Source organism: Sminthopsis crassicaudata, chromosome X (genome assembly GCF_048593235.1).
Source record: "Sminthopsis crassicaudata isolate SCR6 chromosome X, ASM4859323v1, whole genome shotgun sequence".
NCBI classification, from domain to species: Eukaryota; Metazoa; Chordata; class Mammalia; order Dasyuromorphia; family Dasyuridae; genus Sminthopsis; species Sminthopsis crassicaudata.
Genome location: NC_133623.1, coordinates 732,808 through 757,381, shown reverse-complemented (window position 1 = coordinate 757,381; position 24,574 = coordinate 732,808). Strand labels below are relative to the sequence as shown.

Here is a 24,574-nt window from a genome sequence, read left to right as displayed (position 1 = left end):
ATTCCACCACACCTAACACCCCATTCAACGATAAGGTCAAAAGGGGTTCACTAGGAGGGCAAGCTAGGGGAACGAGGGACAATCTGCCTCAGAGCTGTGGAGAAGGAAGGGCTCTGTGGCCAAGGGAGAGCGAGAGAACGCTCTGAACTCTACGATGAGTCATTTTGATTCTATTAAATCGAAGAGGGTCTGTACGAACACAATAAATGTAGCCAAGATGAAAAAAAAGTAGCACACTTGGAAAAACATTTTTATATCCAAGGGCTCGATTAGGGCAGAACTGACTAATTTATAAGAACTCAAGCCCTTCTCCAACTGCTAAGATGTCCCAGGAGATGAACACTCTCCAGATGAAGAAATTTAGGCTAGTTCTAGTCACATGAGAAAATGCCCCAAGTCATTATGGGTCAGAGACATGGAAACAACTGAGGTACCACTCCCCGCCTCTCAGGAAAAGACACACTGACGGTGGAACTGTGAACGGATCCCACCATTCTGGAGAGCAATCTGGCCCTGGGCCCAGAGGGCTATCAAACTGCGCGTACCCTCTGACCAGCACGGTGGCTCCTGGGCCCGTGACCCACAGAGTTCATTAAAGAGGGGACAGGCCCCCCCACGTGCACAAATGCTTGCGGCGGCCCTTTTTGTGGTGGCAAGAAACTGGGAACCGAGGGGATGCCCATCAGCTGGGAACGGCTGGGTAAGCTATGGAGGTCGTGGAATATCGTTGTTGTGTGAGAACATGATCCTGCAGGATCATTTCAGGGAAGCCGGGAGAGACTCGCAGGAAGGGAGCAGAACCACAAGATCATCATGCAGGGCCACAGCAAGTTCATACAATGATCCATGCTGATGGGCGTGGCTCTCTTCCACAATGGGACGCTTCAGGCCAGTTCCAATGGTCTGCTGATGGAGAGAGCCATCTGCACCCAGGGAGAGGACCGTGGGGACTGAGTGTGGAGCACAACACAGCCTCCTCACTCTGGTTGCTTGCTTTTTGTTTTCTTCCTCACTTCTTCCCCTTTCTGATCTGATTTTTCTTGAGCGGCGTGATAACTTGGGAAACACGTACAGAAGAATGGCACGTGTTGACCGTAAACTGGATCGCTCGCCGTCTAGGCTCGGGGAAGGGGGAGAGAAAAGTTTGAAGCACCAGGTTTGCAGGGGTGAATGTTGACACTATCTTTGCGTGGATTTTGAAAGCAAAAGGCCATCATTTAAAAAAAGAAATAGAGGGCCCGGCCTTTCTTCTGAATAATGGTTTTCAGGGAATCCAAACCATTCTCAATTTCTCCCTTGAACCCTGAGCCGTCTTTGCCGGCTCCTCTCGACGGCAGAGCCCTTGCGTGTTCTCTCAGTCTTCTGCCTGGTTATTGCCTCATGAAGTTGCTGCTTTCTCTTTGCTCTTTCTGATTTTAGGGGACTTCGTGATTGGGGGGGGGGGTGGACCACATTGTCCTCGAAACCATTTGTTCTCCTCCTAATTCTTTCTTCCAGAGCTTTCCATCAGTTTGTTTCGCTTCCCCGTTCCTGTCTCGTTTCCTTTCTTTTAGGTATTCATGGAGTCCTTGTGGAAAACCCCTTTCTTTCCCTTGGTGCCAGCTTATAGTGGGCCCCTTTGGGGTGTCTCGGTCGGCAAGGAGCGCCCAGCTCCGTCTCGGATTCCCTCTTCTCTCCGGCTTTAGTTCCTCCTGGCTGACTACACCCGCAGTTCTGGGCAGGAAGGTATCACTGACCCTCTGGCTGACCAGTGTGCGTCGGCCCAGCACCTGAAGCACTTTACAGGCCGAGCCATTCGAGCTACCCAACCACCACTGGTAAGAGGAGGCACTGATATTACTCTCGTTCTCTAGGTGGGGAAACTGAGGCCGCCGAGAGGAGTGAAGTGGCCTGCCGTGGTTCACACGGTTCGCCTCTAGCGGAAGACTTGAATGCGAGCCTTCCTGACGTCATCTGGCGCCTGGCTACTTCCCGGAGGTTCTCAGAAGGGTTTTTGATCTGCATTTGGCCCGAGGTGAATTTCAGGCTTTCGCTGTAACCCCAACTCTGACCCCCAAATGGTCTGCCTCCATCCAAGCAGCCTTCTTGACCAGAAGTCCCGACCGCGGAGTCTCTGCCCACTCGGGCCAGTCTGTAGCCAGCCTTCAAAACACAGGCCTGACCGGACTTCCCCACTCGAGTCAGCTTCGGTGGCTCCCCGTGGCCCCGGAGCAAATGCGAAACGGCCTCCGGAGCCCGCCCCCTCTTCCCTTTGCAGTCACCCCTTACTTCTCCCCAATGAGACACTTCTACCCAGGGCCACCAGCCTCCTGGCTGTTCCGTGAGCAAGACCCTACCTCTTCCAGCTCCTGGCATTTTCTCGAGCTCTCCCCCATGCCTGGAATACTTCTGCTCCCCTGCCATCCTTCCTGGCTTCCTTCAAGATGCCCCTACTGCAAACAGGCCCCTCCCCCCCCCCCAGGCTCTCCCGGTTCCCTCTTGGCTCTGCCTTAGACGGGGAGATCCTGGAAGAAGGAGACTCTGTTTTACTTTCTCCTGCTTTCCACAGGGTCCAGAACAGTATCTTGTATTCAGAAGGCGTCCGTCGGGTCACACGGCGTCTGGCGTCCGGCCCGTGCCGTGCCGAGAAGCTCATTTCGGAACTTTGGCCCCCACAGGGGGAATGATTTCCAGCCCGGGCAGAGAGAGAAGGCGGAGGGCCCGAGTTCTTTGCCCTCATGCTGGTCACTGGGAAAAAATCTCTTGCGATGAAAAGCATGGGGTACAGATCCAAGGCCCACTTGTCTAAGCAGATTTGACTCAGAAGCTAAACCTAAAGGATCATGAGCCCTAATGGGAACTGCTTCCAGTGCTTGGTTTTGTTTCTCTGCCTCTTCTCAACACCAGGGCCTAGCACCGAGTCCTAACAAGAGGATGCGGGGGCCAGGAAAAACTCAAAAGACTCTGGTGGAGAATGCCAGCTAGAGAACGAAAGCTTACCAGCAAGGAGCTGTGACTCAGGAAGGCTCAGGGGCTCCCGATTACGTGTGGTCTGATTGATACAGAACCTCCAGCGACCAACTGGGGAGGACTGAGGAGCAGAGTCAGCTGCAGAAAAAATGACACAAACACATTAAATTCATGGGGAAGCTTTGTGAGCTTGGGGGCTAAGGCAACCGCCTAAAAGCACTGATTGTTGGAGCAGTCGGACACGGTCACTGGACTTCCAAGGTGTCTGCCGCGCCCAACGTGGAAGCGCCTCTCATCAGCTGAAAATGTGCTAGAACAACAAAAGTCCCCACTGCAGTGATCAGAGGCAGGCCAGACTCTTCGGGGGTTTTCAGCGGGACCATACTTTCCTTTAAAATCTCTCTGTACACTCCAGCTTAGTCACAGCAATCAATACTCCCCAGGCGCAACTCACCCACACGATGAGGGTACCCTACACCACACAAAAGCAGAACCCACCGGTCCCACAAAGCAGGCAGCAAGATGCAAGAAACCAAGCAAGACAGCCAAGGAATCCCCCACATTGCAGTTTGCGATCCCCCAAGTTAACGACGTTCCAGTTTTAACGGAAAGGATGGATCCAAAGAGCCACCACTGTTGGAAGGAGCCAAAGCAAGGAAAGGCGATTCACAGAGAAGCGCCAGCCAGTCACCATAGAAGTGCCATGTCCACTCACAACCTCTCTCGTCTCCCTGTTGCCAAGCGTGTGTGAGCTTGGAGCTCCTGGAGAGAAGACCAGTCGGGGATGCACGGCTTAGTGTGTTCCTAGCAGCCCCTACAGTTGTGCTTTGGAAATGCTGGGGAAGTTTCGCTACCAGTTGGGCTCCCTTCCCATCAAACCCCTTTTTTGGGAACCGGGGCAAAAGCGTGTGCCAAAAGGTGAATGGACACCAGGTACTCACAGCAGCCTTGCTGGTTGGACAAAGGATTCGTCTGTACTTGTTCGGCTGCTCCCGTCTGAACAACGAAAGGAGAAACCGAGTGAGGCCTTTGCGAAGAGCACGCCCACATGCCCTCCCCACATGCTCACTCTCCTCCACACGCACACTCGTTCACACACCCACAGTCCCAGATGCACATGGCACGCTCACACCTCCCAGCCGCACTCCCATTTCCACATGATATCCTTGGGCTCAGCCACACGCACAAGTGCGCATCCCCCACTGCTCTTACTTGATAGCTGCTGGAGTCTGATGGAGCCAACTCCCCACCAGGGAGAGTGCGAAGGAACTCCTGGGCGTGGCACACAACCACCTGCAGTTCTTCCACAAATCTCCGCTTCTCGCACTCGAGCACAAAGTTATCTTCAACCTGCCAAGAAACAAGTTCCTATTCAAGAATGGGGTTCTCCCGTTCTGTTGGGCCTGACAAAGAATGTGGCCCAAGCTCGGCTGTGAACCACGAGTTTGGGTCCCCGCACAGCTACAGATGAAAAAAAGCATACCCGCTGTCCTTTGGATCCTGCTGTGACGCCTGGGTGTGAGAAGAGAACAACACCTCACTTCACCGGGCCCCCTGTGACAAAGTGCCCCATGTCCCCCATCACATCAAAGAAAAAACAGCCGTGCAAGATGGAAGAGGCCGGCATGGAGATGTCTCTCGGTCACTACACACACCAAACTTGAGAGAAAAAATAATCTGATGAAGAAAATGGGTCTCGAGCTTCAGGGCTGATGGGCTAGTAGCGGCCCACGACGAACCGGCTTGTAAGAAAGTACATATAATGTGCAAGAATGTTTGTGGCAGCCCTCTTTGTAGCGGCTAGAAACTGAAAACTGAGCGGATGCCCATCAGCGGGAGAACGGCTCAATAAGTTATGGGATGTGAATGTTATGGAATATTATTGTTCTGAGAGAAATGACCAGAAGGAGGATTTCAGAAAGGCCTGGACAGACTTACGTGAACTGATGCCGAGTGAAATGAGCAGGACCGGGAGATCGTTGTACACGGCAACGATACTATATGATGATTAATTCTGATGGACGTGGCCCTCTTCAACAATGAGATGAACCAGATCAATTCCAAGAGAGCAGTAAGGAACTGAACCAGCTACACCCAGCGCAGGAACTCTGAGAGATGACTATGAACCACTACACAGAATTCCCAATCCCTCTATTTTTGTCCACTTGCACTTTGGATTTCCTTCACAGGCTAATTGTACGCTATTTTAAAGTCCGATTCTTCTTGTGTAGCAAAATAACTGTTTGGACACGTATCCATATATTGTGTTTAACTTATACTTTAACACATTGAACATGTATTGGTCAACCTGCCATGGGGGGGAGGGGAGGAGGGGAAAAGTTGGAACAAAAGGTTTTGCAGTTGTCAATGCTGTAAAATCACCCATCCATATATCTTGTAAATAAAAAGCTCTAATAAAAAAAAGAAAAGAAAGTACACATGAGACACACTGAGTGACTAGAGAAAACCACGGGAGGTCTCCTGTAGGAAGGGGCACCTAAGCCTGAAGGGAGGCTGGGCTTCCAAAAGGCAGAAGAAGAGACCGGGGAGAGCCTTGCGAGGGGAAAGCAAGGCCAGACTGAGGCACGGAAGCATGGAGGCAGGCGATGGAGGCTCGGAGGCAGAGGAACACAAAGAAGTAGTTTTGCCTGCATTGTAGACTGGGTGGGGGAGACTAATGCATTAATCAAGCTGGAAAGGGATCCGAGCCAGCCTGGGCAGAGAACAGCTCCCAGAAAAGCACAGCCCAGGGCCACACAGCCACATTCCAGTTAAGATTAACAAAAGCGTACTGGGCTTTTCCTCAGTGACAATGGCTTCTGGATGCTGCAGGGGAACGAAAGGTCAGTTAAAATCTCAGCCACTGCAGAAATATAAGTGATGTGCAAACTGACTAGAGACATCACTCTGCCATCTGCTCGGAATCACACGTCACATCAAGATGACCAAGGATGGAAGTGAGCAGCGCCAGAGGGGCTGCATGAAGACGGGCACCCTGGTGGCTCGCGCGGGGGGCCGCGGATCGGGACGACGATTCTGGCAAGCCGATTTGGAACTGTGAAAATCAAGGGACCGAAATGTTCATGCTTCTGACTTGCAGATTGCCCTGCTAGGCGTCTACACCAGGAAAGTCACTGGTGAAGAAGAAAGTCTCCATTTATAGCACAGTGCTCACAGCAGCATTTTGGGAGCAGCTAGCTGGCAGGAGGAAGTACCGGGTTTCCATCCCACCTCGAGCAGAGAGGCTCCTGCTTCTCTGGGGCTCCCTGAGCCCGAGCGTGGAGCCGCGATCCTAAAGGAGAACCTACCATGTAGGTGGCAATGTCCTCGGGAGCATCTCCATCCACATCAAACTTGAAAGTGACCATCTTGTTATTGTGAGTCTCCAGCTGACACTCCACCATGTTGTCTCCAAACGTTGAAACCTAGGAAAGAGAAATCATGGGGTTCTTCTTTCAAGAAGGGACAAAAGAAATTCAAAGGTGAGACTCTGATGACTTAAGGCCACTTGCAAAGTCCTGGGGCCCAGATCCAAGACTGCAGAAGAGGATTCAGTCTGCTAGATCACTGCCATCGGCCCGACGCTTTAAAGCTCCAACCCAAGCCTAGTCCAGATCCCTTTTCTTCACGATTGACTAAGCAGAGGCCAGGTTCATCCCCAAGACTCCGCTGGAAAGTAGGAAACACTACATCGAGGCTTCTAAGAGAATTACTGCAGGACATCCTGCAGGCCCACATCGGCTAGGGTGCCCTTAACATGGCTGCCACGGGCACCCTGGCTCCTGGAGCGGTTCAGCTGATCTAGTCCACTTAGCAGGATTAGAAAAGAGCTAAGTTATTTCTGATGTCCAAATCTGACATACAAGATCTACGGGGAAGCAATGAAATCTGGAAGAGGAGCCGTTTGACAAATGGGTTTCCTAGATGAGGCAACTAGGCCTCAGAGGGAAGAAGCGCTGGGCCCAGGTGTCAAGGGGCAGTCTGATCAAAGCAGGGAGCAGCCTGAGAATGAAATGTGCTCCCACCCTCTGGGAGAGGGGCGCTGGCCTGGAGCTGCCAGTGTGGTGCCAAGGAAGGCCTGTTATTGGGGGGGGGGGAGGTTAGCGCCGATAAAGATGCAAACAAGATGCACGTTCAAGATGAGACAGTAGAGCGGGGGCCAGGTTGGCTGACGTGGTACTTGGCTTTCCGAACTCTATAGTCACACTTGCGGCCTGTGAGCTTTGGAGCTTCTCTGTGGTCTGTGGGGGTTGTGCTTCATTAGAAGCATCATCATCATAACAGAAATTAAACTGGATGGTTCTGAACCTTTTTGCTCCTAAGTGGTTCTTCCAGGGAAGCAACTGAGGAATATGGCAAGGACCCGAGCTCCGGGCCTGCAACACTGAGCTGGAGCTAGTCCGTTGCCTCTCAAGAACTCGAGAAGCTTCAGCGTTCTAACCCGCCTTCCCCAACAAGTTGCTCTCTCTGATTTCAAACTGAAAAGAACACTCCCTACCTGGAGAACGGTCAGTTGGAATCTGGGCCCCTTCTCCGGCCGAGGACACGAAGCCCTCCTCTGCTTCATCCGATCCTGTTTTCCATTTCCGAGAAGGGTCTCAAATCCCTTGGTACCATCCTTCAATGCTGTTCCGTTGGCAGCAATGCTGAGAACGGCAAAGAAGAACTGCCATCAGATCTGAGAGCAGATGGCGGTCTCCAACAGAGGCCGGGCCCAAAGCAGCACTGATTAACCAGGGAAGCCACCACCCCATTTGAAGCGTTGCTCGTACCTCCCTGCAGCAGCCGAGGGGCAACTCATGGAACATAAAATCCCACGGTTCAGGGGGGAAAGACCCCCAGGAGCGATTCCCCCCCTCCACTCGGGCACAGAAAGGACAAAGCTTCAGGTCGAAGTGTGCAAACCTTGTCTTGTGAGGAACTTACTAGGGGCAAGGGCTGGGGGTGACCCAGCTCTCAAAGGAACATGAAAGACAGCAGAAGGCTCCTTGGGAGAGGCTCTGAGAAGCCCGCTCCAAATGGGAAGCTTGGAGGCAAATCATGTCTGAGGTCAATGGAGGGGCTGGTGGCCTGGGAGCAGAGATGAGAACAAAAGCATCCCGGGGAGAAAGAAGGAAGTGCAGAGCCTGGGAAGCCGACCAAGAGGAATCCAGGAACCTGCTGCGGCAGCTAGGCAACAGACCAAAGAGGGAGCCGGGCAGCCGAACCCAAGATGAGCCGTGGAACAAGGACAGGGAGAGGGACTCGCCTCCTCGGTGCCTAAGGGAACCAGTGAACTGAAAGGGGGCGGACAGCTGCTCTGGGCCAGGCATCGCCAAGCAGAGCCTGCCCTCGAGACCCTGGCCTTCTCTTTGAGTAAAGAGCACATCTGTGTGTGTGCGCACACATGCACACATGCACGCACACACACACGTACACAAATTTGAGGGGCAAATCAGGAAAGGCTTCAGGGACAAAGTGGTGTTTAGACTGAAAATGAAAAGGAGTGAGGGCCTTGGGGGGCGGAAGGGGAAGAAGCCGGAACGAAGGCAAGAGATGGAACAGTACACGTGGGAGCTGGAAAGGTCCATTAAGCCGGAGAGAGAGTGGGGGCCATAGATATGGTCAAAGAGGAGGGAACAGGAGAGTCTGTGTTTGAACTCGGGGGTCAGAGGGGAGAAAGCCCCAGAGTTCACTGAGCAAGAAGGCAACACGGTAAGAGCTGGCCCGTTAGGAAGACACTGTGGGTAGCTGGCAAAAGGCCGGGCCAGAGAGGGGAGGGGGCAAAGGAGACAGTCTGGAATGGGAAATAAGCTAGAACTTTTAAATAAACGAGCAAAAAAAAGAACCGAACTCAATGTGTCATTAAACCACGAAGGCTCGTTGACTGACATCAACGAACACGAAAAGCAAGAAGATACGACGTCTCCCCACATCCACCAGCCCAGATGAGTCAGGCCGACGCATCTGGGCAGGCGGCCCCGTGGGGCTGCAAGGCCTCATGGGATGGGGCATGGCTGAGAGCCTGCTCTTCGCTTCGTTTGGCTGGGAACGCCAGGTCCTAAACAGCTCTCTGTGCCGCTTCCGAGGCTTTCTGAGACCACAGAATACTCATTTTTTCTGACAAAAACAGAGAAAGTGAGCTCAGAGGGTCAGCCACGACTACGGACCGGGCCAAGCTCCATGGGGGCAGGACCCCGAGAGTCTCACCGGGGTCAGCTACGACTACGGACCAGGCCAAGCTCCGTGGGGCAGGACCCTGAGTCTCTCACTGGTTCTTCCTGGGGCCACTCAAGAGACACGGGAAGGCGAGAGCAGATCGCCTTTCCAGAGGTCAATCTCTAATCAGTGGTTCGGGGCACACACCTCTCTGGTTCTCGGGATCCGCCGGTCCCTACTCACCCGTGGGGTACATCTGCTTTCGGAGGAGCTGCATGTAGGTGGTCTGCTGGCTGCTGGGGTTCAGGCTGGGAGCTCTGCTGAAATAACACTCATCAGAAGAACAGCTAAAAGTCAAGGTACCCCAGCCCCCAGCCCGTCTGCTTCACCCCAAGTTCTGAGCCCACGTGTCAGTCTGCGATCAATACTGCCAGGTGCTATCCAACTCCATCAAGGGTTTGCCAGGCAATCTACGTCACAAGGCGAACAGAAAGGAAACTGGCTCCCCAACGGCCGTGGTTTCTCCTTGTTCTCTGTCCGTAAAGTTAACACGCCGTGAGCTCCAGCCCGCGGGCCCTCCAAACAAAACCCTCTAACCGCTCCAGAAAGTAGCCACTGACATGGAAACTGCTCCAGAAAGTGGCCACCAAAGGAAGGCCCACACACAACCTGGAGTGGGCACCAACGTGGACATAAGGGAAGACAACCTTGAAACTGAGCAAGAAGCCAGAGCTGTGGCGCCCTACTGCGCCCATCTGTGCCTCTGGGGCTGCCCGGCTCAGCACCGGCCATTCCCAAGACTGCCGGTGGCAGCTTCCTACTCTGGGGGCCTCTTCAGGGCTGGGGAGGCCGAGAAATCAGACAAGACCTTCCCTCCTGGCTATAAGGCCCGGGCTCGAGCTTACGGGCCTTCAGGAGGGTCGGAGACGGAAGGGCCCCGAAAGCTCATCCGCAAGCCCAGCACTGAACATCAAGCAACCCTACTGGCTTTCCACACCTAGCGGTCTAATCCAACGACTCTCTTCCTTTCACAGGGCGGGGGGGCAGCCTGGGGAGTGACACCAGGCCCTGGCTCTCCCCACAAAAACCCAACTTCTTACTTGAAACCAGGAAGGAAACCCCATTTAAGCCGTGATGGAGAAGAGGGTGGACCCCCAATTCTACAAACTTCAGCTTCCCCTGAGACAGAAAGCTTAAGGACCCGTTGCCACCACGGCCCACCTGCACAGCCCCTCAGGTTCTCTGTCCCTCTGTTCCCCGGGCCAGGGCTGGAACCGAGATGCAGAACATGAGAGCCGCTGCCCACCAGAGCCAAACTGGGAGAGCAGCAACGGATAAAGAGGAGAGGCCCGTCCAGTGTTCAAGGAGGGGGCCAAAGAGCACATCCCTGTCTGGCCTACCACACACAGAAATCCCTCCTGCTTTCTAGAACACGTCCCCAAATCCAAATGCCAGCAAATACTCTCGGAACAAAAGAACTCCCATGACAACGCTTACCTCTGACCCAGAGACCCTGGGCTCCCTGGCCTCTGCAGCAGCCTTTTCAGGGAGCCGACATGGGCTCAGCACATCAGGTTACACGAGGAAAGGACGTGTAGCCAAAGAGGCAACAATGGAGGAGAGCCAGGAGTGAAAGTGTGTGGCCCGCCCCTTCCTCTGAGCGAGCGCACCAGCCTTAGCCTCCCTCACCAAGCTCCCGCACACGGAAACATTATTGGGACTGGCAAGGTTTTCTCACTGCAAGCAGAGGGCGGGACCAGCCAAAAGACAGGGCGCCGAGGCCAGAATCGAGGCCGGCCTGGACATCTCCCACGTGAGGAAATTAAGGGCCCGGGAGAGGCTTGTTCAGAATGGAATTCCCCCCCCTCCCAGCCCCAGAATCCTCAAACCTCCTCAACCCCCCCCCCCCCGCCTCAGAATCCTCAACTCCCCTCCAGCCCCAGAATTCTCAAACCTCCCCCCCCCTCCAGCCTCAGAATCCTCAACTCCCCTCCAGCCCCAGAATTCTCAAACCTCTCCCCCCCTCCAGCCTCAGAATCCTCAACTCCCCTCCAGTCCCAGAATTCTCAAACCTCCTCAACCCCCAACACTCACCTTTGGAACATTCTGGCCTTTTAAAGGGTGATGCTGATGCTGGGCTTGCAAGACGGGAACGCCTTGGACAGGAAGTGAGGTGGGGAGCACCGGGCCGGTCAGGGGCAGCTGGCCCACACAGGCCATGGGGCGCTGCTTGGGCAGGGCCCCTCCCGCAGTCTGGTAGAGAGCTGCCACCTGCTGCTGCTGTAATTCTAAGGGCCCCGAAACGGGCGCCTGGCTCAACGGTGGCTGCCACTGGGGCTGGCTATACACAGGCTGGTGCTTCTGGCAAGGTAGGGTCTGACCGCACTCGGTGGCCAAGTGGGGGACGAGAGCTGGTGCTTGATGGGGCTGGCAGGGGGCCTGCTGCTGGAAGGCGCCTGGCTGACCATACGAGAGTTGACCCTGCTGACTCCGGGGAAGCTCCGGGGTCGGCAGCTCGAGGTGCGGCACTGCTGGTAGATGAGAAGGGCGGACTACTTGCTGATGTGGCGTGAGCGGGGACTTCGAGAAAGGGCTCAGGACATGCTGCTGCTGGGCCTGCTGCAGCAGGACAGGGGAGAGAGGCTGTTGGGGGAAAGATGGCTGCAGCAAGGGATAGGGCAGGCCCTCGCCAGCTCTTGGAGCGCCGATGGTCACTGAAGGAGCTGGGCTTCGGAGCTGCTCGTTGCCCCTGCTGACGTCCGCCTGCGGAACGGCCATCAGTGTCTCTGCTGGGTATAGCTGGGCCTTCTGTTCCACGCCCGCCAAAGGGATGTCCGGTGGCTGGCCCAAACACACCTGGGGCTCCGCGGCAGGCACGCCGTAAGGCTGCTGCTCGTCCGGAGCTTGCAGTTCGGGGTTAGGGCTGGCCGAGTGGGCCTGGTGGCCCAAGAATGTCGTCTGGAAGGAGGGGGCCGCCTGGCCCGCGTATGGTGAAGTCTCAGGGGGCAGGACAGGGTAAGGAGGTTGGTCTATGGGCTGCCCCGTGTAAGTCCCCTGGAGAATGTACGCGGGCTTCTCCAGGTAAGCAGGCTGGGTGTGGTACATGGCAGCCTGGCCGGGCTGGGGAGCGGAATAGAAGGATTGCACTGCGGGTGGGGGGAGGGCGTAAGCGGGCGCCGGGCCGTACGGCGGCTGCGCCGGCACCTGGTAAGGAGACTGCTCGGGAGCCGAGACCAGACAAGGCGGCTGCATGGGATAGGTGGGGTAAGGCAGCTGCTCGGTAGGCTTCATCACAAAGATAGGCCGCTGTTCGCCAAGGGAGATCAGGCTTCCCCTCCCGTCTCCTTCCGGCTGCTGCAGGACCCCCTGAGCGTCGGGCTCCTGGAGTCCGGCCTCTTGGGCCGGCTCCACGGCCTTCAGCAGCAGAGTCACCGGGGGGGGTGGGCAAGGCACTGGGTAGTAGTGAGGCTGTGGCCCCGCACAGAGAGGGCCCGAGTCTTGTTGGACCACCGAGTACGCCTGGGACACTAAAGGCAGCTGGGGGGTGGAGAGCTGGGCTCCTTGATGGCCTTGATGGCCGACCAGAGAAGCCGGAAGCTGCTGGGCTACCCCGAGGGGCCCCTGGGCACTGGTCATGTACTGAGCGGTGGGGAGATTTGGTAAGAAGCCAGAAGGCTGCTCAGCATCCAGGGTCGGGCCTACCATCTGACCCCCTTTCCGAAGGCCGTGATCGAGCAAGATGCCTGCCGCAGGGTGCTGAGCGGAGGGCAAGGTCGGAGGATTGGCCTGGCCGTCGGCTCCGAAGGGCTGCTGCAGCTCCTGGTACGAGAAAAGGATGGGTAAGCTTAAGCCCGGTGCGAGCGTGCTGGCCGACACGGCCCCCCCCCCCCCGGGGACTTTCCAAAAGCAAAGAACCCCCAGGGCCGCTCTTCTGTGGAAGCCCTAACGCCCTCGTCCCAGAACACCGCTTCAGGCCCTGCGTCTCCAGGCTCGACGTGAACCACCGGGTAGCTACAAAAACCGTGGGCTCAGCAACTGCTTCCGAGGGGCTGGGGGTCACGGGGACATGACGAGGGAAAAGGAGATCGGGCACCAGATGAAACAGAGAGAGCCGGCCCAGGTCTTCTACATCGGCCTCACCCCGGGATGGGCCTCGGATGGCAGCGGTCCACCCCAAGGGCTCTGCCACCCACGAAGGGGTGTGTGTGAAAGGGTGAGCCGCCCGTGAGGGGGCGCGTGCGAGGGGGTGAGCCACCCGGCTCTGGGAATCTTACCACTCTCTGGGAGAACTGCTGGACAAACATCTGGGCCTGAGAAAGGGTTGCTTGTTGCTGGATCTGGTTGGAAAGAAACATTTATTAACAATGTTGACGATGGCTTTCGGTGCCGGCTCTGAGACAAGAGTTCAAACAAGTTCAAGCGTCTCCACAGTTCCGGTGGCTCTTACCCCTGGCATTTGCTGGTAATGTCCCACCAGTGGCTGAGGTGGGTACGGGCGCCCTGGAAGTTGGCCTTCAGTCTGGGGAATGTGAGAAACCTTGGCAAGGACTGTTGTTGGATCTGGGCAGTAGGCCACGGTGTGTTGACTCGAAGAATCAGGAGGCTTGACTGCCCCAACTCCCGTGTCAGGCAAACCATCAGCTGCAGCAAAGAAATATGCCAACTGTGAGCGCCCTAGGGGGATGAAGGCGGTGGCCAACAATCACTCAAGACACACGGGAGTGAGCCGTGGCCGCTACGGGATTCATCTGAAATGAGCCGGGAAATCCCAATGGCAATGTGGCAAGTTGCTGCCCCGGGAGTTACTCGAACAATTCACTGCCATTTGGGGACTTAGTTTCCCCATGTGTAAACGGGAAGGAGAAGGACGAGGAGAAGGACGAGGGGAAGGAGGAGGAAAAGAAGGAAGGGGGAAGAAGGAGAAAGGGGAGGGAGAAGAGGAGGAAGGAAGGAGGAGAGGAGGAAGAGGAGAGGAGGGAAGGAGGAGGAGGAGGCAGAGGAGGAGGAGGAGGAGGGGAAGAAAGGAGGAGAAGGAAGGAGAGGAGGAAAGAGGAGGAGGGGAAGGAGAAGGAGGAAAGGGGGAGGAAGAGGAGAAGGAGGGAAGGGGGAAGAGAGGAGAAGAAAGAGAAGGAAAGGAGGAGGAGGGGAAAAGGAGGAGGAGGGGAGAGAAGGAGGAGAAGGAGGAGGAAGAGAAAGAGAGGAGGAGGAGGGGGAGGAGAAGGAATATATATATATATATATATATATATATATATATATATATATATATATCTTTTCTTAACTGTAGCTTGCTTGGGGGTGAGAGGGGATGAAAAGGAGGAAAAGAATAACAAAGAACGTATGCAGCAAGAACAATTCACAAGGAAGTAAAGAAAAAGTGGACATTCATGAATATAATTTCTTCTACCATATATACATATACTTTCTCGATCAGGCAGTCTGTCATTATATATTTTGAATCGTCCCTGATGTTCTGCTGGGCATATGACAATGTTCTCTTTTGTTTTGCCTTACTTGGTTTTGTTTTTCTTTTTTTCTTACTCTAAGTTTTTCAGATAAAATTAATTCAATAAAAATATTTTTATCTCAAAGAAAGAAAGAAAGAAAGAAAGACTTTAGCTATCCATCTACCGTTCCATAGTTACAGAATTTCTTTCTACCCTTAGAGCCTAACTCAAATGTCACCTTCTCCTTGTCTGTACCCCACTCAGGTCTCGCACGTAAATTTGCCCAAAGACTCGAGTTTAAGTCCAAGAGCTGATATGGACGGTCACTAATTGTACGTGGCGTTTTACACCTCTGGGACTCAATTCTTTACTTTTTAGACAAGAATATCTTAAAGGTTTATGGTAAGGAAAACATTTTGTTAAGACAAAGTTCTAAAGAAATTTGAGTTCTCTTCATTACGTATTAATTCATTAACATGAATGAACTGACACATACTGAATTATATACCAATGTGCCAAAGGGAGTAGGACAGGAAAAGGGGAAGGAGAAGGAAGGAGGAGGGGGAGGAAAAGCAAAAGGTGAAAGAAGGAAAGAAAATCTGTGGGAGAAAACAATCTGGCTGGCATCCATGGAGAAGAGAAGAAAACAGGAATGGTTTCTAGCAGATAGGACAAGAGAGATTTCCTAGCCAAGTTATAAAGACCTATAAACCCTCTGAAATTGTCCTAGTAAAGCCCTTCAGGATGAGGGAGGGATAGGTCACATCGGGCAGTTTCTTCCCCTTTAAAGGCCCACGTGGGCAACATGAGGACCATAATCCACAGTGGAGCCCGCCCCTGCAGACGCAAAGGTCTGACAGGAAGCCAAGACTGGCACTCTTGTGGTGACCATACCCACACATAATCAAACTCCCAAACTCCCCCTCACTGGGCTTGCCTGGGGGTCTGCGCATTGACAAGATTGCTGAAACGACCACTCCAACTCCATCCTAATACCTACAAAAGCCGCTTTGGCTATGGCTGCCAGGCCATGCCCAAAGCCGCAATGGAATCAAGAAAGCCCACGTGTACCTAGAGGGGGGATGGGAAGTTCAAGAGGAAGAAAGCAGCTCCTTGGCTGGTGCGGTTTACCCACTTGAACCCTTTGCCCTCTTCACATGACAGGAGGGTGGACTCACAGCTCAGGGTTTTAATGTGGCCTATGCCACCTGCCCCCCGTGAAAAGTGGGCTACGCCCCCTCTCCCCTCAATGCCCGTTTCCTCCACTGTAAAATGAAGGGCTGAACTACTTTGCATCGTTTTAGCTCTCAACCTAACCGACTCTGCTCTACTGCTACTGCCAGGGCTGTTCTGCCCTGCTCTGGGTACAAAGCCAGGAAGAGGGAAGAAAAGGGAGAGCTCAACAAGGAGCAGGGGGCCCAAAACTCAGGGCGAGTGGTTTGGCGGGAGTTGCAAGTGGCAAGAGATGAAATGGGCTTTTTTGGTGAGACGGGGCATGTCTTTTTGTATCCCCAGTGCTCGGCACGGTGCCAGACCCGTAGCTGGCATTCAATGCGTCAAGAGGGTCAGGGTGTCTCACAGCCCAATAACTGGATGAGGGGACAATAAATGAGAGGAATTCCCGAAAAAGGTTCAAGGGGATCCAAAGTGGCCGAGCAACCCCGAGGGCCCCTCTGCCATTCTAGATCGATGAACAGGCCAGGGACTGGCCTGTTTGGAACTCAATAACAACTTGTCCAACAAGATCCATCACCTATGCCCAGCCACCCACCACCTCCACTTTCCCTGCCCCCAGGAGGCAAACTCTGGACAAAGAGGGGGAGGGTCATGGGATTTGACAAATACCAAGAACTGAGGCAGGACAGGGATGTGGCTGGGTCTGTTGTTTTTGGAGGAGCTGTTTTCGCACGTGCTGATCAACCTCTGTCTCTTCACACTCAGTTCCAGCCAGGTGAGAAGTGCTTGGTTGTGGAGGCTTGCTCTGAGAACCCCGGCGCTCTTCCCCCAAGAGGCCAGCCTGCTTCCTCTCCCTTGTCTTCTTTATCAAAGCAACCCGATCTCTAATGGACTTAGCAACAGCTTTGGAATCACTTTCATGGAAGAAGCCAGATTTTACCTAAAAAGCGAAAGCCACATCCAAGTTAAGTTGGATCACATGTGAGAATTTTTACCTTTTTAGAATTCTAGAATTCTATTTGGTTAAGTTGGATCCCAGATGAGAATTTTCACCTTTCTAGAATTCTAGATTCTATTAGGTTAAGTTGGATCTTTTTAGAATTCTAGAATTCTGGACTCTATTAGGTTCTATTATGTTAAGTTGGACCTAATAGAATCAATAGAACCTAATAGAACAGACGAAAATTTCCACCTTTCTAGAATTCTAGATTCTATTAGGTTGTTGAATCACAAATGAGAATTTTCACCTTTCTAGGATTCTAGATTCTATTCGATTCTATTAGGTTAAGTTGGACCTAATAGAATCTAATAGAACCTAATAGAACAGATGAGAATTTTCACCTTTTAGAATTCTAGATTCTATTAGATAGTTGGATCACAGATGAGAATTTTCACCTTTCTACAATTCTAGATTCTATTTGGTTAAGTCAAAAATCACATATGAGAATTTTCACCTTACTAGAATTCTAGATTCTACATTCTATTTGGTTAAGTCTCATCACAAACGAGAATTTTCACCTTACTAGAATTCTAGATTCTATGAGGTGAAGTCGGATCACAAAGGAGAATTTTCACCTTTTTAGAATTCTAGATTCTATGAGGTGAAGTCGGAACACAGACGAGAATTTTTGCCTTTCTAGAATTCTAGAATTCTAAGAGAGGAAGTCGGGTCACAGGTGAGAATTTTCACCTTTCTAGAATTCTAGAATTCTATGAGAGGAAGTCGGGTCACAGGTGAGAATTTTCACCTTTCTAGAATTCTAGAATTCTATGAGAGGAAGTCAGGTCACAGGTGAGAATTTTCACCTTTCTAGAATTCTATGAGAGGAAGTCGGAACACAGACGAGAATTTTTGCCTTTCTAGAATTCTAGAATTCTATGAGGGGAAGTTGGGTCACAGGTGAGAATTTTCACCTTTCTAGAATTCTAGAATTCTATGAGAGGAAGTCGGGTCACAGGTGAGAATTTTCACCTTTCTAGAATTCTAGAATTCTATGAGAGGAAGTCGGGTCACAGGTGAGAATTTTCACCTTTCTAGAATTCTAGAATTCTATGAGAAGAAGTCGGGTCACAGGTGAGAATTTTCACCTTTCTAGAATTCTAGAATTCTATGAGGGGAAGTCGAGTCACAGGTGAGAATTTTCACCTTTCTAGAATTCTATGAGAGGAAGTCAGGTCACAGGTGAGAATTTTCACCTTTCTAGAATTCTATGAGGGGAAGTTGGGTCAGAGGCGAGAATTTTCACCTTTTTAGAATTTTAGATTCTATTAGGTTAAGTCAGATTACAGATGAGAATTTTCACCTTTTTAGAATTCTAGATTCTATGAGGTGAAGTCGGAACACAGACAAGAATTTTCGTCTTTCTAGAATTCTAGAATTCTATGAGGGGAAGTCAGGTCACAGGTGAGAATTTTCACCGTTCTAGAATTCTAGATTTTATTAGGTTACGTCGGATCACAAAGGAGAATTTTCACCTTTTTAGAATTCTAGATTCTATGAGGTGAAGTCAGAACACAGATGAGAATTTTCATCGTTCTAGAATTCTATGAGGGGAAGTCAGGTCACAGGTGAGAACTTTCACCCTTCTAGAATTCTGAGAGAAAGTTGGGTCAGAGGCAAGAATTTTTGCCTTTCTAGAATTCTAGAATTCTATGAGGGGAAGTTGAGTTACAGGCAAGAATTTCTGTCTTTCTAGAATTCTAGATTCTATGAGGTGAAGTGGGGTGCAGGTGAGAATTTTCACCATTCTAGAATTCCCAATTCAAGGTTGGATCGTGGGGATCTGAGAGGAACCCTACGGAACCAACAAAGAACCCAAAGCCAGCTCTCTGTGTAGGTGGCTTGGAGCTCCAGGGATATTCACTTGTTTCATCAGTGAAACGAGAGTCTCAGAGTACAGGACCTCAGCTCCAGATTGAGAGCTCAGAGCTTTTACCAAGTGGGCTTATGGATGAAGAAGTACAAATTTTGGCTGGCTTTCTTCAGAGTGTAATAATTAGAAGATAACACCCCCCCCCCCTGCCCAAAGTGGACCTTCCCATCACCACAAGCTAGCTTGTCAACTGTCACCAAACGAATGGCCGGCCTTCTGAGTTTGGCTGGGCCCATGCCAACAGCTAACCCTAACCCTAACCTTAACTCTAACCTCAACTCTAACCTCAGGGCCTGGCCTGGAACCTTCCAATTCTGCTAGTGTAGCCCATGAGAACCATGGGAAGGCAGAGGGGGAGCCATCAAAGCATTCCAGTAGCAGGCAGGGCCGGAAAAGGTACGGGGGAGGAGCTCAGGCCAAGGGGCTGCTAAGAACCCCCCCCCCCCAATCAGAACTTGAGGAAAGCCTCAATGTGAAGAGACTGTGGAGAAACAGCCAGGAGGCCCTGAGCTCGGAGGTGGGGCTGACTTACCATCTCATACGCTACTTGTTCCGGAATGTCTGTCTCTAAATTAAAGCTAAATTCCAGAGCCTCGTTGTCCTTGTGCTTGCCCTTCAGTTTCTTCGGATCTTCCACCCAGAGTCTTAAAGCCAAGGAAGAATTGAAGCCATCATCTTCCTCGGCTGACTCCACTCTCAGCCCTGTGTCCTCAGCAAAAAACGCGTGGTTTAAGAGGTCCTTGATGGATAACCTAGCAACGAGACACAAGGAGCTGAGTTAGCCGTGCCCAGCGGAAGTGGCAGCAAGAGGCACGACTGGCCTTCGCCTTCTCCTCCTCGAGAGAAGCTCGGCTTGCGTTCCGTTTCCCATAAACAAAACGGCTCTTTCACCTCGTTCCCCCTAAAGACCGGGAACCGGTGCAGAAACGCCGGCTGGCTCCATCTTGCCGCCTCTTGGAGCAACGTGCACGTGTACAGGCCACTCCCATTCCAAGGGGGCTGCTGCCTTTTGGCCTTGGGATTCCCTGCACCCGGCACATAGTAAGTACCTGAGAAATGCTAACCGGCTACAAAGGAAAACCAGTCCAAAAGCCTTTTTAGACTTGGACCAATTTAACTAGCGACCACGACTCATTCCAGAGGACCCATGGTTCGAAAAGATGCAATACCCATCCAACATAATGACTTTCCGAGCTTTTAGCCAGGTGTTATCATGGGACTGAGAACCATATCAATAACAGTAGCTATCATTTATGGAGCACTTGGTGTGTGGCCAGCACTTACAAAGAATATTAACTCATTCAATGCTCAGGACCACCTTTTGGAGACAGGTGCTATGTGGATTTGAACTCCAGCCCTCTCCAGGGGGAGGGGGGCGGCGCCTAGTTGAAAGTTCCGAAGGAGACATATGGAGTATGTTATGTGCTTGCGAAAAGAGAAGCAAGTTGCACATAAAAGAGATTTCTATTTTCTATCTAACCATACACTGTATGCAGAAATGTTCCCTTTTGAAAACATTCGTAATAAGATTAAACCTTAAAAACCCTGCTGGTTACTAATGGACTGCTTGAGGAAGACATAGCCATCAGTTTAGTGACTTTAATTACTCCTGTCTCCATGAAAGCACATCCAGAAAAGAGGCCTGTTAATTAGGCCCGCTGCATTAGACAGAGCTCCAAACTACTAAACGAGAGGATCGAAGATCTGACAGCAAAAACAAGATCAGGCAAGATGAGGCGAAGGTCAGGGGAGCCAATGCTCACCGCGACCCTGGCTCATCCGAAGCCCCACTCAGATATTTCAGCTTCGCTCAAAAGGCCGGCCCTGAGCCCGATCCCTTTTGGCGATGAAGATGCGCTTGGCTCCACTGAGAGCTCCTAGTTCCTCAAGACCAGATTTTAGGCCAACAGGTAGAGACTCTGAGGCCATTTCAAATGATCTACTCTTCAACCATTTCCTTCTAGAAAAATACAAAAGGCAGGAGAAATCCAGCCCTGTCCTTTGGGGTTCGAGCAAATGGCTTCCAAGAGCTCTTTTATTTTGGTTTTTTACCAGACGCAGCCATCTCCATTGGCCTATCGCTTCCCCTCTAGTCACCAGGCTGGACCAAGATGAACAAGGATCATGTCTGTAGCCAGAAGGGACCTTGGAGGCCATCTCCTTCAGCTTCCCCATTTTACAAAAGAAACTGAGGTAAGTCTTCCTGATGCTCCAGTCTAGGGTTCTAACCCCTGCAGCGGCACCATGGAGCTACCCCAGCATAGTAGGTACTGAATTGGGGTTGACTGAGTAACTGACTCAATAAGTTCCAGGGCTTCCCTGCCCTTTAGGACCCACCCACTCACCTTTCTCGTTTGCTCTGCCGGATACACCCTTCAATGATCTCCTTCACTTCTGGATCGGTCACTTTATTGAAACTAGCTGGTTTTATTCCCTAAGAAAAAAACAGAGACCATCTGTTTGAGATGCACCCCCTGGAATTGGAGCCGGAATGGACTGAAGGACAATAAAAGCTCCCTCCTCAAGCACCGTAACACCATGGAACCAGAGAAAGGAACCGTTCCCCACGTGGTGGTGGTGGTGGTAGTGGTGGGGGTGTGCCAAGAAGAGCACGCCACACTAAAAGGCCTCACTCCCCATGTGCCCTTGTCCCCATTCCCATCACATGACTCAGGCCCTTGACATCAGCTTGCTTTCTCTTATCTGCTAAACTAGCGGATGGATCTGTCTCCAAGTTCCCCAGCAGAGAAGCTTCTCCGAAAGCCAGGGAAGTAAACTGCTACCGGTCCCTGACAACAGAGCTGGCTCACGATAAACTCGACCACGCCATGCTCCCTGGGGCAACCAAACGGCTACATCTGGACCAGATGAGCCCATTTTGCCAATTGCTCCCAGAGTGCCTGGTCCATAATATGCTTCAGGGAGTTCATGCGTAGTAAGCCTCAGCTCTATGAAGGGGACCCGAGAAATGAGATCTGCCACGGGAGAACTTCTGGCAGTGGACTGAACCCCTTCCCCCTTAATGTAGCAATCCCCAGACTAAGGGAGACACTTCATCACCAGCATGGGCTCCAAAAGGCCAAGCTGAGCCAGACCCAGAGACCGAGAGACAGATAGACACTCTCCGGACAGTCAAAGCATAAGTGGGGCTGGGGAAGACATCACCACACGGGTCCCCCTTTCCTTCACGGACCCACTAGAAACAGGGCCAGACCCCCAGAATGTCCACCCTGTCTCAGCTCAGGCTTACGCTGGTCACTTTGCGGTAGATCTGAGCAGCATTCTGGCATTCGGAGTACGGATATTCGGAAGTCGCCATCTCTAGCATACACATACCAAAGGCATAGACGTCGACACACTCATCATAATGTTCCTCATACATTTCTGGAGCCATAAACTCCGGGGTTCCTACAAACAGAAAATCACCAGCACCTTTTCTTGAACGGGGGAAAACCTACTCCCTCTGGAGTATGGCACGGGGCCGCCACATGCTTCTGCTTCCTAAAGGCAAGTGTAGATGCTGCACCAACATGTTCACCCTCACTGCTTGCTTGCCACAGGGATGGGTACCTCTTTCTAAGAAACAGTGAACAGGGCCCCTCTCCATCCCTGAGACTTTTAGGGCCCTCTCCATCCCTGAGACTTTTAGGGCCCTCTCCATCCCTGAGACTTTTAGGGCCCTCTCCATCCCTGAGACTTTTAGGGCCCTCTCCATCCCTGAGACTTTTAGGGCCCTCTCCATCCCCGAGACTTTTGGTATTTGATAGGAACCCTGCCCCTGGCCCAAGCCAGAAAACCACAAATATTACCAATCACACTCTTGGCAAATGATGTGCGCATTAAGGTGGCTAGGCCCAGGTCCCCAATCTTCACTGAGCCAGTTGGGCCAGTGATGAAAATGTTGTCACACTTCAAGTCCCGGTGGATGATGGGTGGCGTCCTTGTGTGTAGGAACTGCAGACCTTTCAAGATCTGCCGGCACCAGCTCCTTAACACCTTTGGTTTCATGACCTTAAACCGTTTCAAGTACCTACAAAGAGAAATGTGAAGGCTCATCACCGGAGGCCAGAGGATCACCGTCTTCCCCATCCCCATCTCTCTTCTCGGGATTCCCTAGCTGCCTTGACTCTGGTCTCCAGTCCCACTGTCAGACAGGCAGGGATGTGGCATCCCCAAAGGGCCAGGAGATTCATCTCCCAGCGTGTGGCTGGCTGAGAGGCAAAGAGCCTTCTCTCCCTCTCCAGGAACGTAGTCAGCTCGCTCAAGACCAGCAGAAACTTCTGCTTTTAGGATCAAAGCCAAGGGAGCTAGTGGGGAGGCCTCGGAGAAGCTCCCGACCCTCTGACCCATCCTGCTGCTTGTCTGGTAAAAGGCATCGGCCTTAGACTGGCAGTTGGATCACCCCCTTTGGAGATTCCGTGATTTTCTCCAACTGTTTCTGTAATGACAAGACCGGCCGCCAAATGGGAAGAGAGGAGAAGGGAAATAATTTCTTACGCACCCCAGTGCTTTACAAACGTGACCTCACCGGAGCCTCACAACAATGCTATTACGATCACAGGGGAAGGAATACGGGACAGACGGAATGGAACCGAGAACTCTCAACTGGCAAAACACCCACAGACACCCACATTCAACCACTTACAAATCACAAATTCCCACCTGTCCTCCCCTCACACCAGCCCAAAGTCAAGTTAACTCACGTTTTTAAAGTGCCCGATGTCATAAGCTCAGTCACGAGGACGATGCACTTTTTCCCTTTCACTGTGGACTCCCAAGAATCGTAGAATCGGACTATGTTGGGGTGCTGAAGCCCCTTCAGCATCTCGGCTTCCTCTTTGAATCTCTGCTGCTCGGCTTTACTCAGTTTCCGGTCCTGAAATGGAGAAGGGATTTGGAAATCGGTGAGACAAAAAGGCATTTCCCAGGCGAGAAAGTTCTCAGACATCCAGAGTCTCGGTGGGAGCAGAAAGCTCTCCCTGCCACTGCTCAGTGGCTTGAGTCTCGGGAAGAAGGCCTGTGGTCTGTGGCCCCCGGCACTGCTGCCCTTTACGGGGTCTCCCACCATCAGCGTGGCCCCGCTCCGCTTTCTGCCTCTAGCTCCTGCTTTGCACAGGGCCCCGCACCGAGTAGGTGACATCGATGAGGTTTCCTTCATTTCTCCATTCACCAGTTAAAACACGCAAAAGAATGATTCGCCATTAATGCTTCTCCCTTGGAATCTGGGCAGCTAACTGACAAGACTTCCCAACAGCCCTTGCCTCTTCGGTCAGATGTCACCTAGCTAGTAGTTAGTTCCAGAACCGTACCGTCCCCGAATCTCTTTAGCTTGGATGGCAGAAAAGGCCTAGAATTCTGTCTCATGCTCAATCAACAGACTAGAGAGCTGGGAAGAGAATTTGCAGAGCAAAGGAAAGAACGTCAGCGACTCAGGAGTCAGGACTAGGGGGCGATTCTGAGGTCTCCCACCGACGACCCGTGGGAGCTCTGGAAACTCCCAAGCACTCGGCAATAAGGGTGGGAGCCCGGTCCCGGCCTGCGGAGACAACCGCGCTCCCGCAGGAGCTTCTGGGAAAGAACGCTGCTCAAATTTCCTCCTCCCCTATTGGCAGATAATTACAGGATGATTCACTTTAACATTTGTTTTGGAAAATCCCATTAATTGTAGGAAGCGGAAGCCCAGACTGTGAGGACCACCTCCCTACTACCAGCAGGCTAAGTGACTATCACTAACGTGTGCTGCAAACCCGCCACTTTCTGCACCAACCCGGGGCACACTGGCAGGATCCCCCAGCCCGGAATCCCATTTCCAGGCCACCTAGGCGTGAGCCTCGGCTAAAGGGGGGGGGGGGGGGACGGACGAAGGCCACAGACCCTTGGGAACTGAGTGATCCCAAAGCCTACAAATTCCGTGTCCACGGCTGCTTGGCTTCACAACCCACGGCCCTAGGGCTGAGGCTCCAATCATCTGAAGAACAGAAGCAACCAATT

The 24,574-nt window shown here is 52.3% G+C and overlaps 1 protein-coding gene across 1 annotated transcript in view; it reads right to left on the bottom strand.

Moving 5' to 3' along the window:
* Positions 1-24,574, bottom strand: part of WNK3 (WNK lysine deficient protein kinase 3) — a 52,381-nt gene that overhangs the window by 10,651 nt on the left and 17,156 nt on the right. Inside the window, exons 3-17 of the mRNA XM_074277623.1 lie at positions 23,287-23,459; positions 22,393-22,613; positions 21,834-21,991; positions 20,929-21,017; positions 19,116-19,335; positions 16,380-16,650; positions 13,535-13,728; positions 13,362-13,424; positions 11,182-12,906; positions 9,331-9,407; positions 7,448-7,595; positions 6,258-6,374; positions 4,162-4,299; positions 3,891-3,945; positions 2,980-3,087 (exon numbers count right to left, since the gene is read on the bottom strand). Of these exons, the coding sequence (XP_074133724.1) occupies positions 2,980-3,087; positions 3,891-3,945; positions 4,162-4,299; positions 6,258-6,374; positions 7,448-7,595; positions 9,331-9,407; positions 11,182-12,906; positions 13,362-13,424; positions 13,535-13,728; positions 16,380-16,650; positions 19,116-19,335; positions 20,929-21,017; positions 21,834-21,991; positions 22,393-22,613; positions 23,287-23,459 (3,757 nt within the window). The remainder of the gene's footprint in view (positions 1-2,979; positions 3,088-3,890; positions 3,946-4,161; positions 4,300-6,257; positions 6,375-7,447; positions 7,596-9,330; positions 9,408-11,181; positions 12,907-13,361; positions 13,425-13,534; positions 13,729-16,379; positions 16,651-19,115; positions 19,336-20,928; positions 21,018-21,833; positions 21,992-22,392; positions 22,614-23,286; positions 23,460-24,574) is intronic.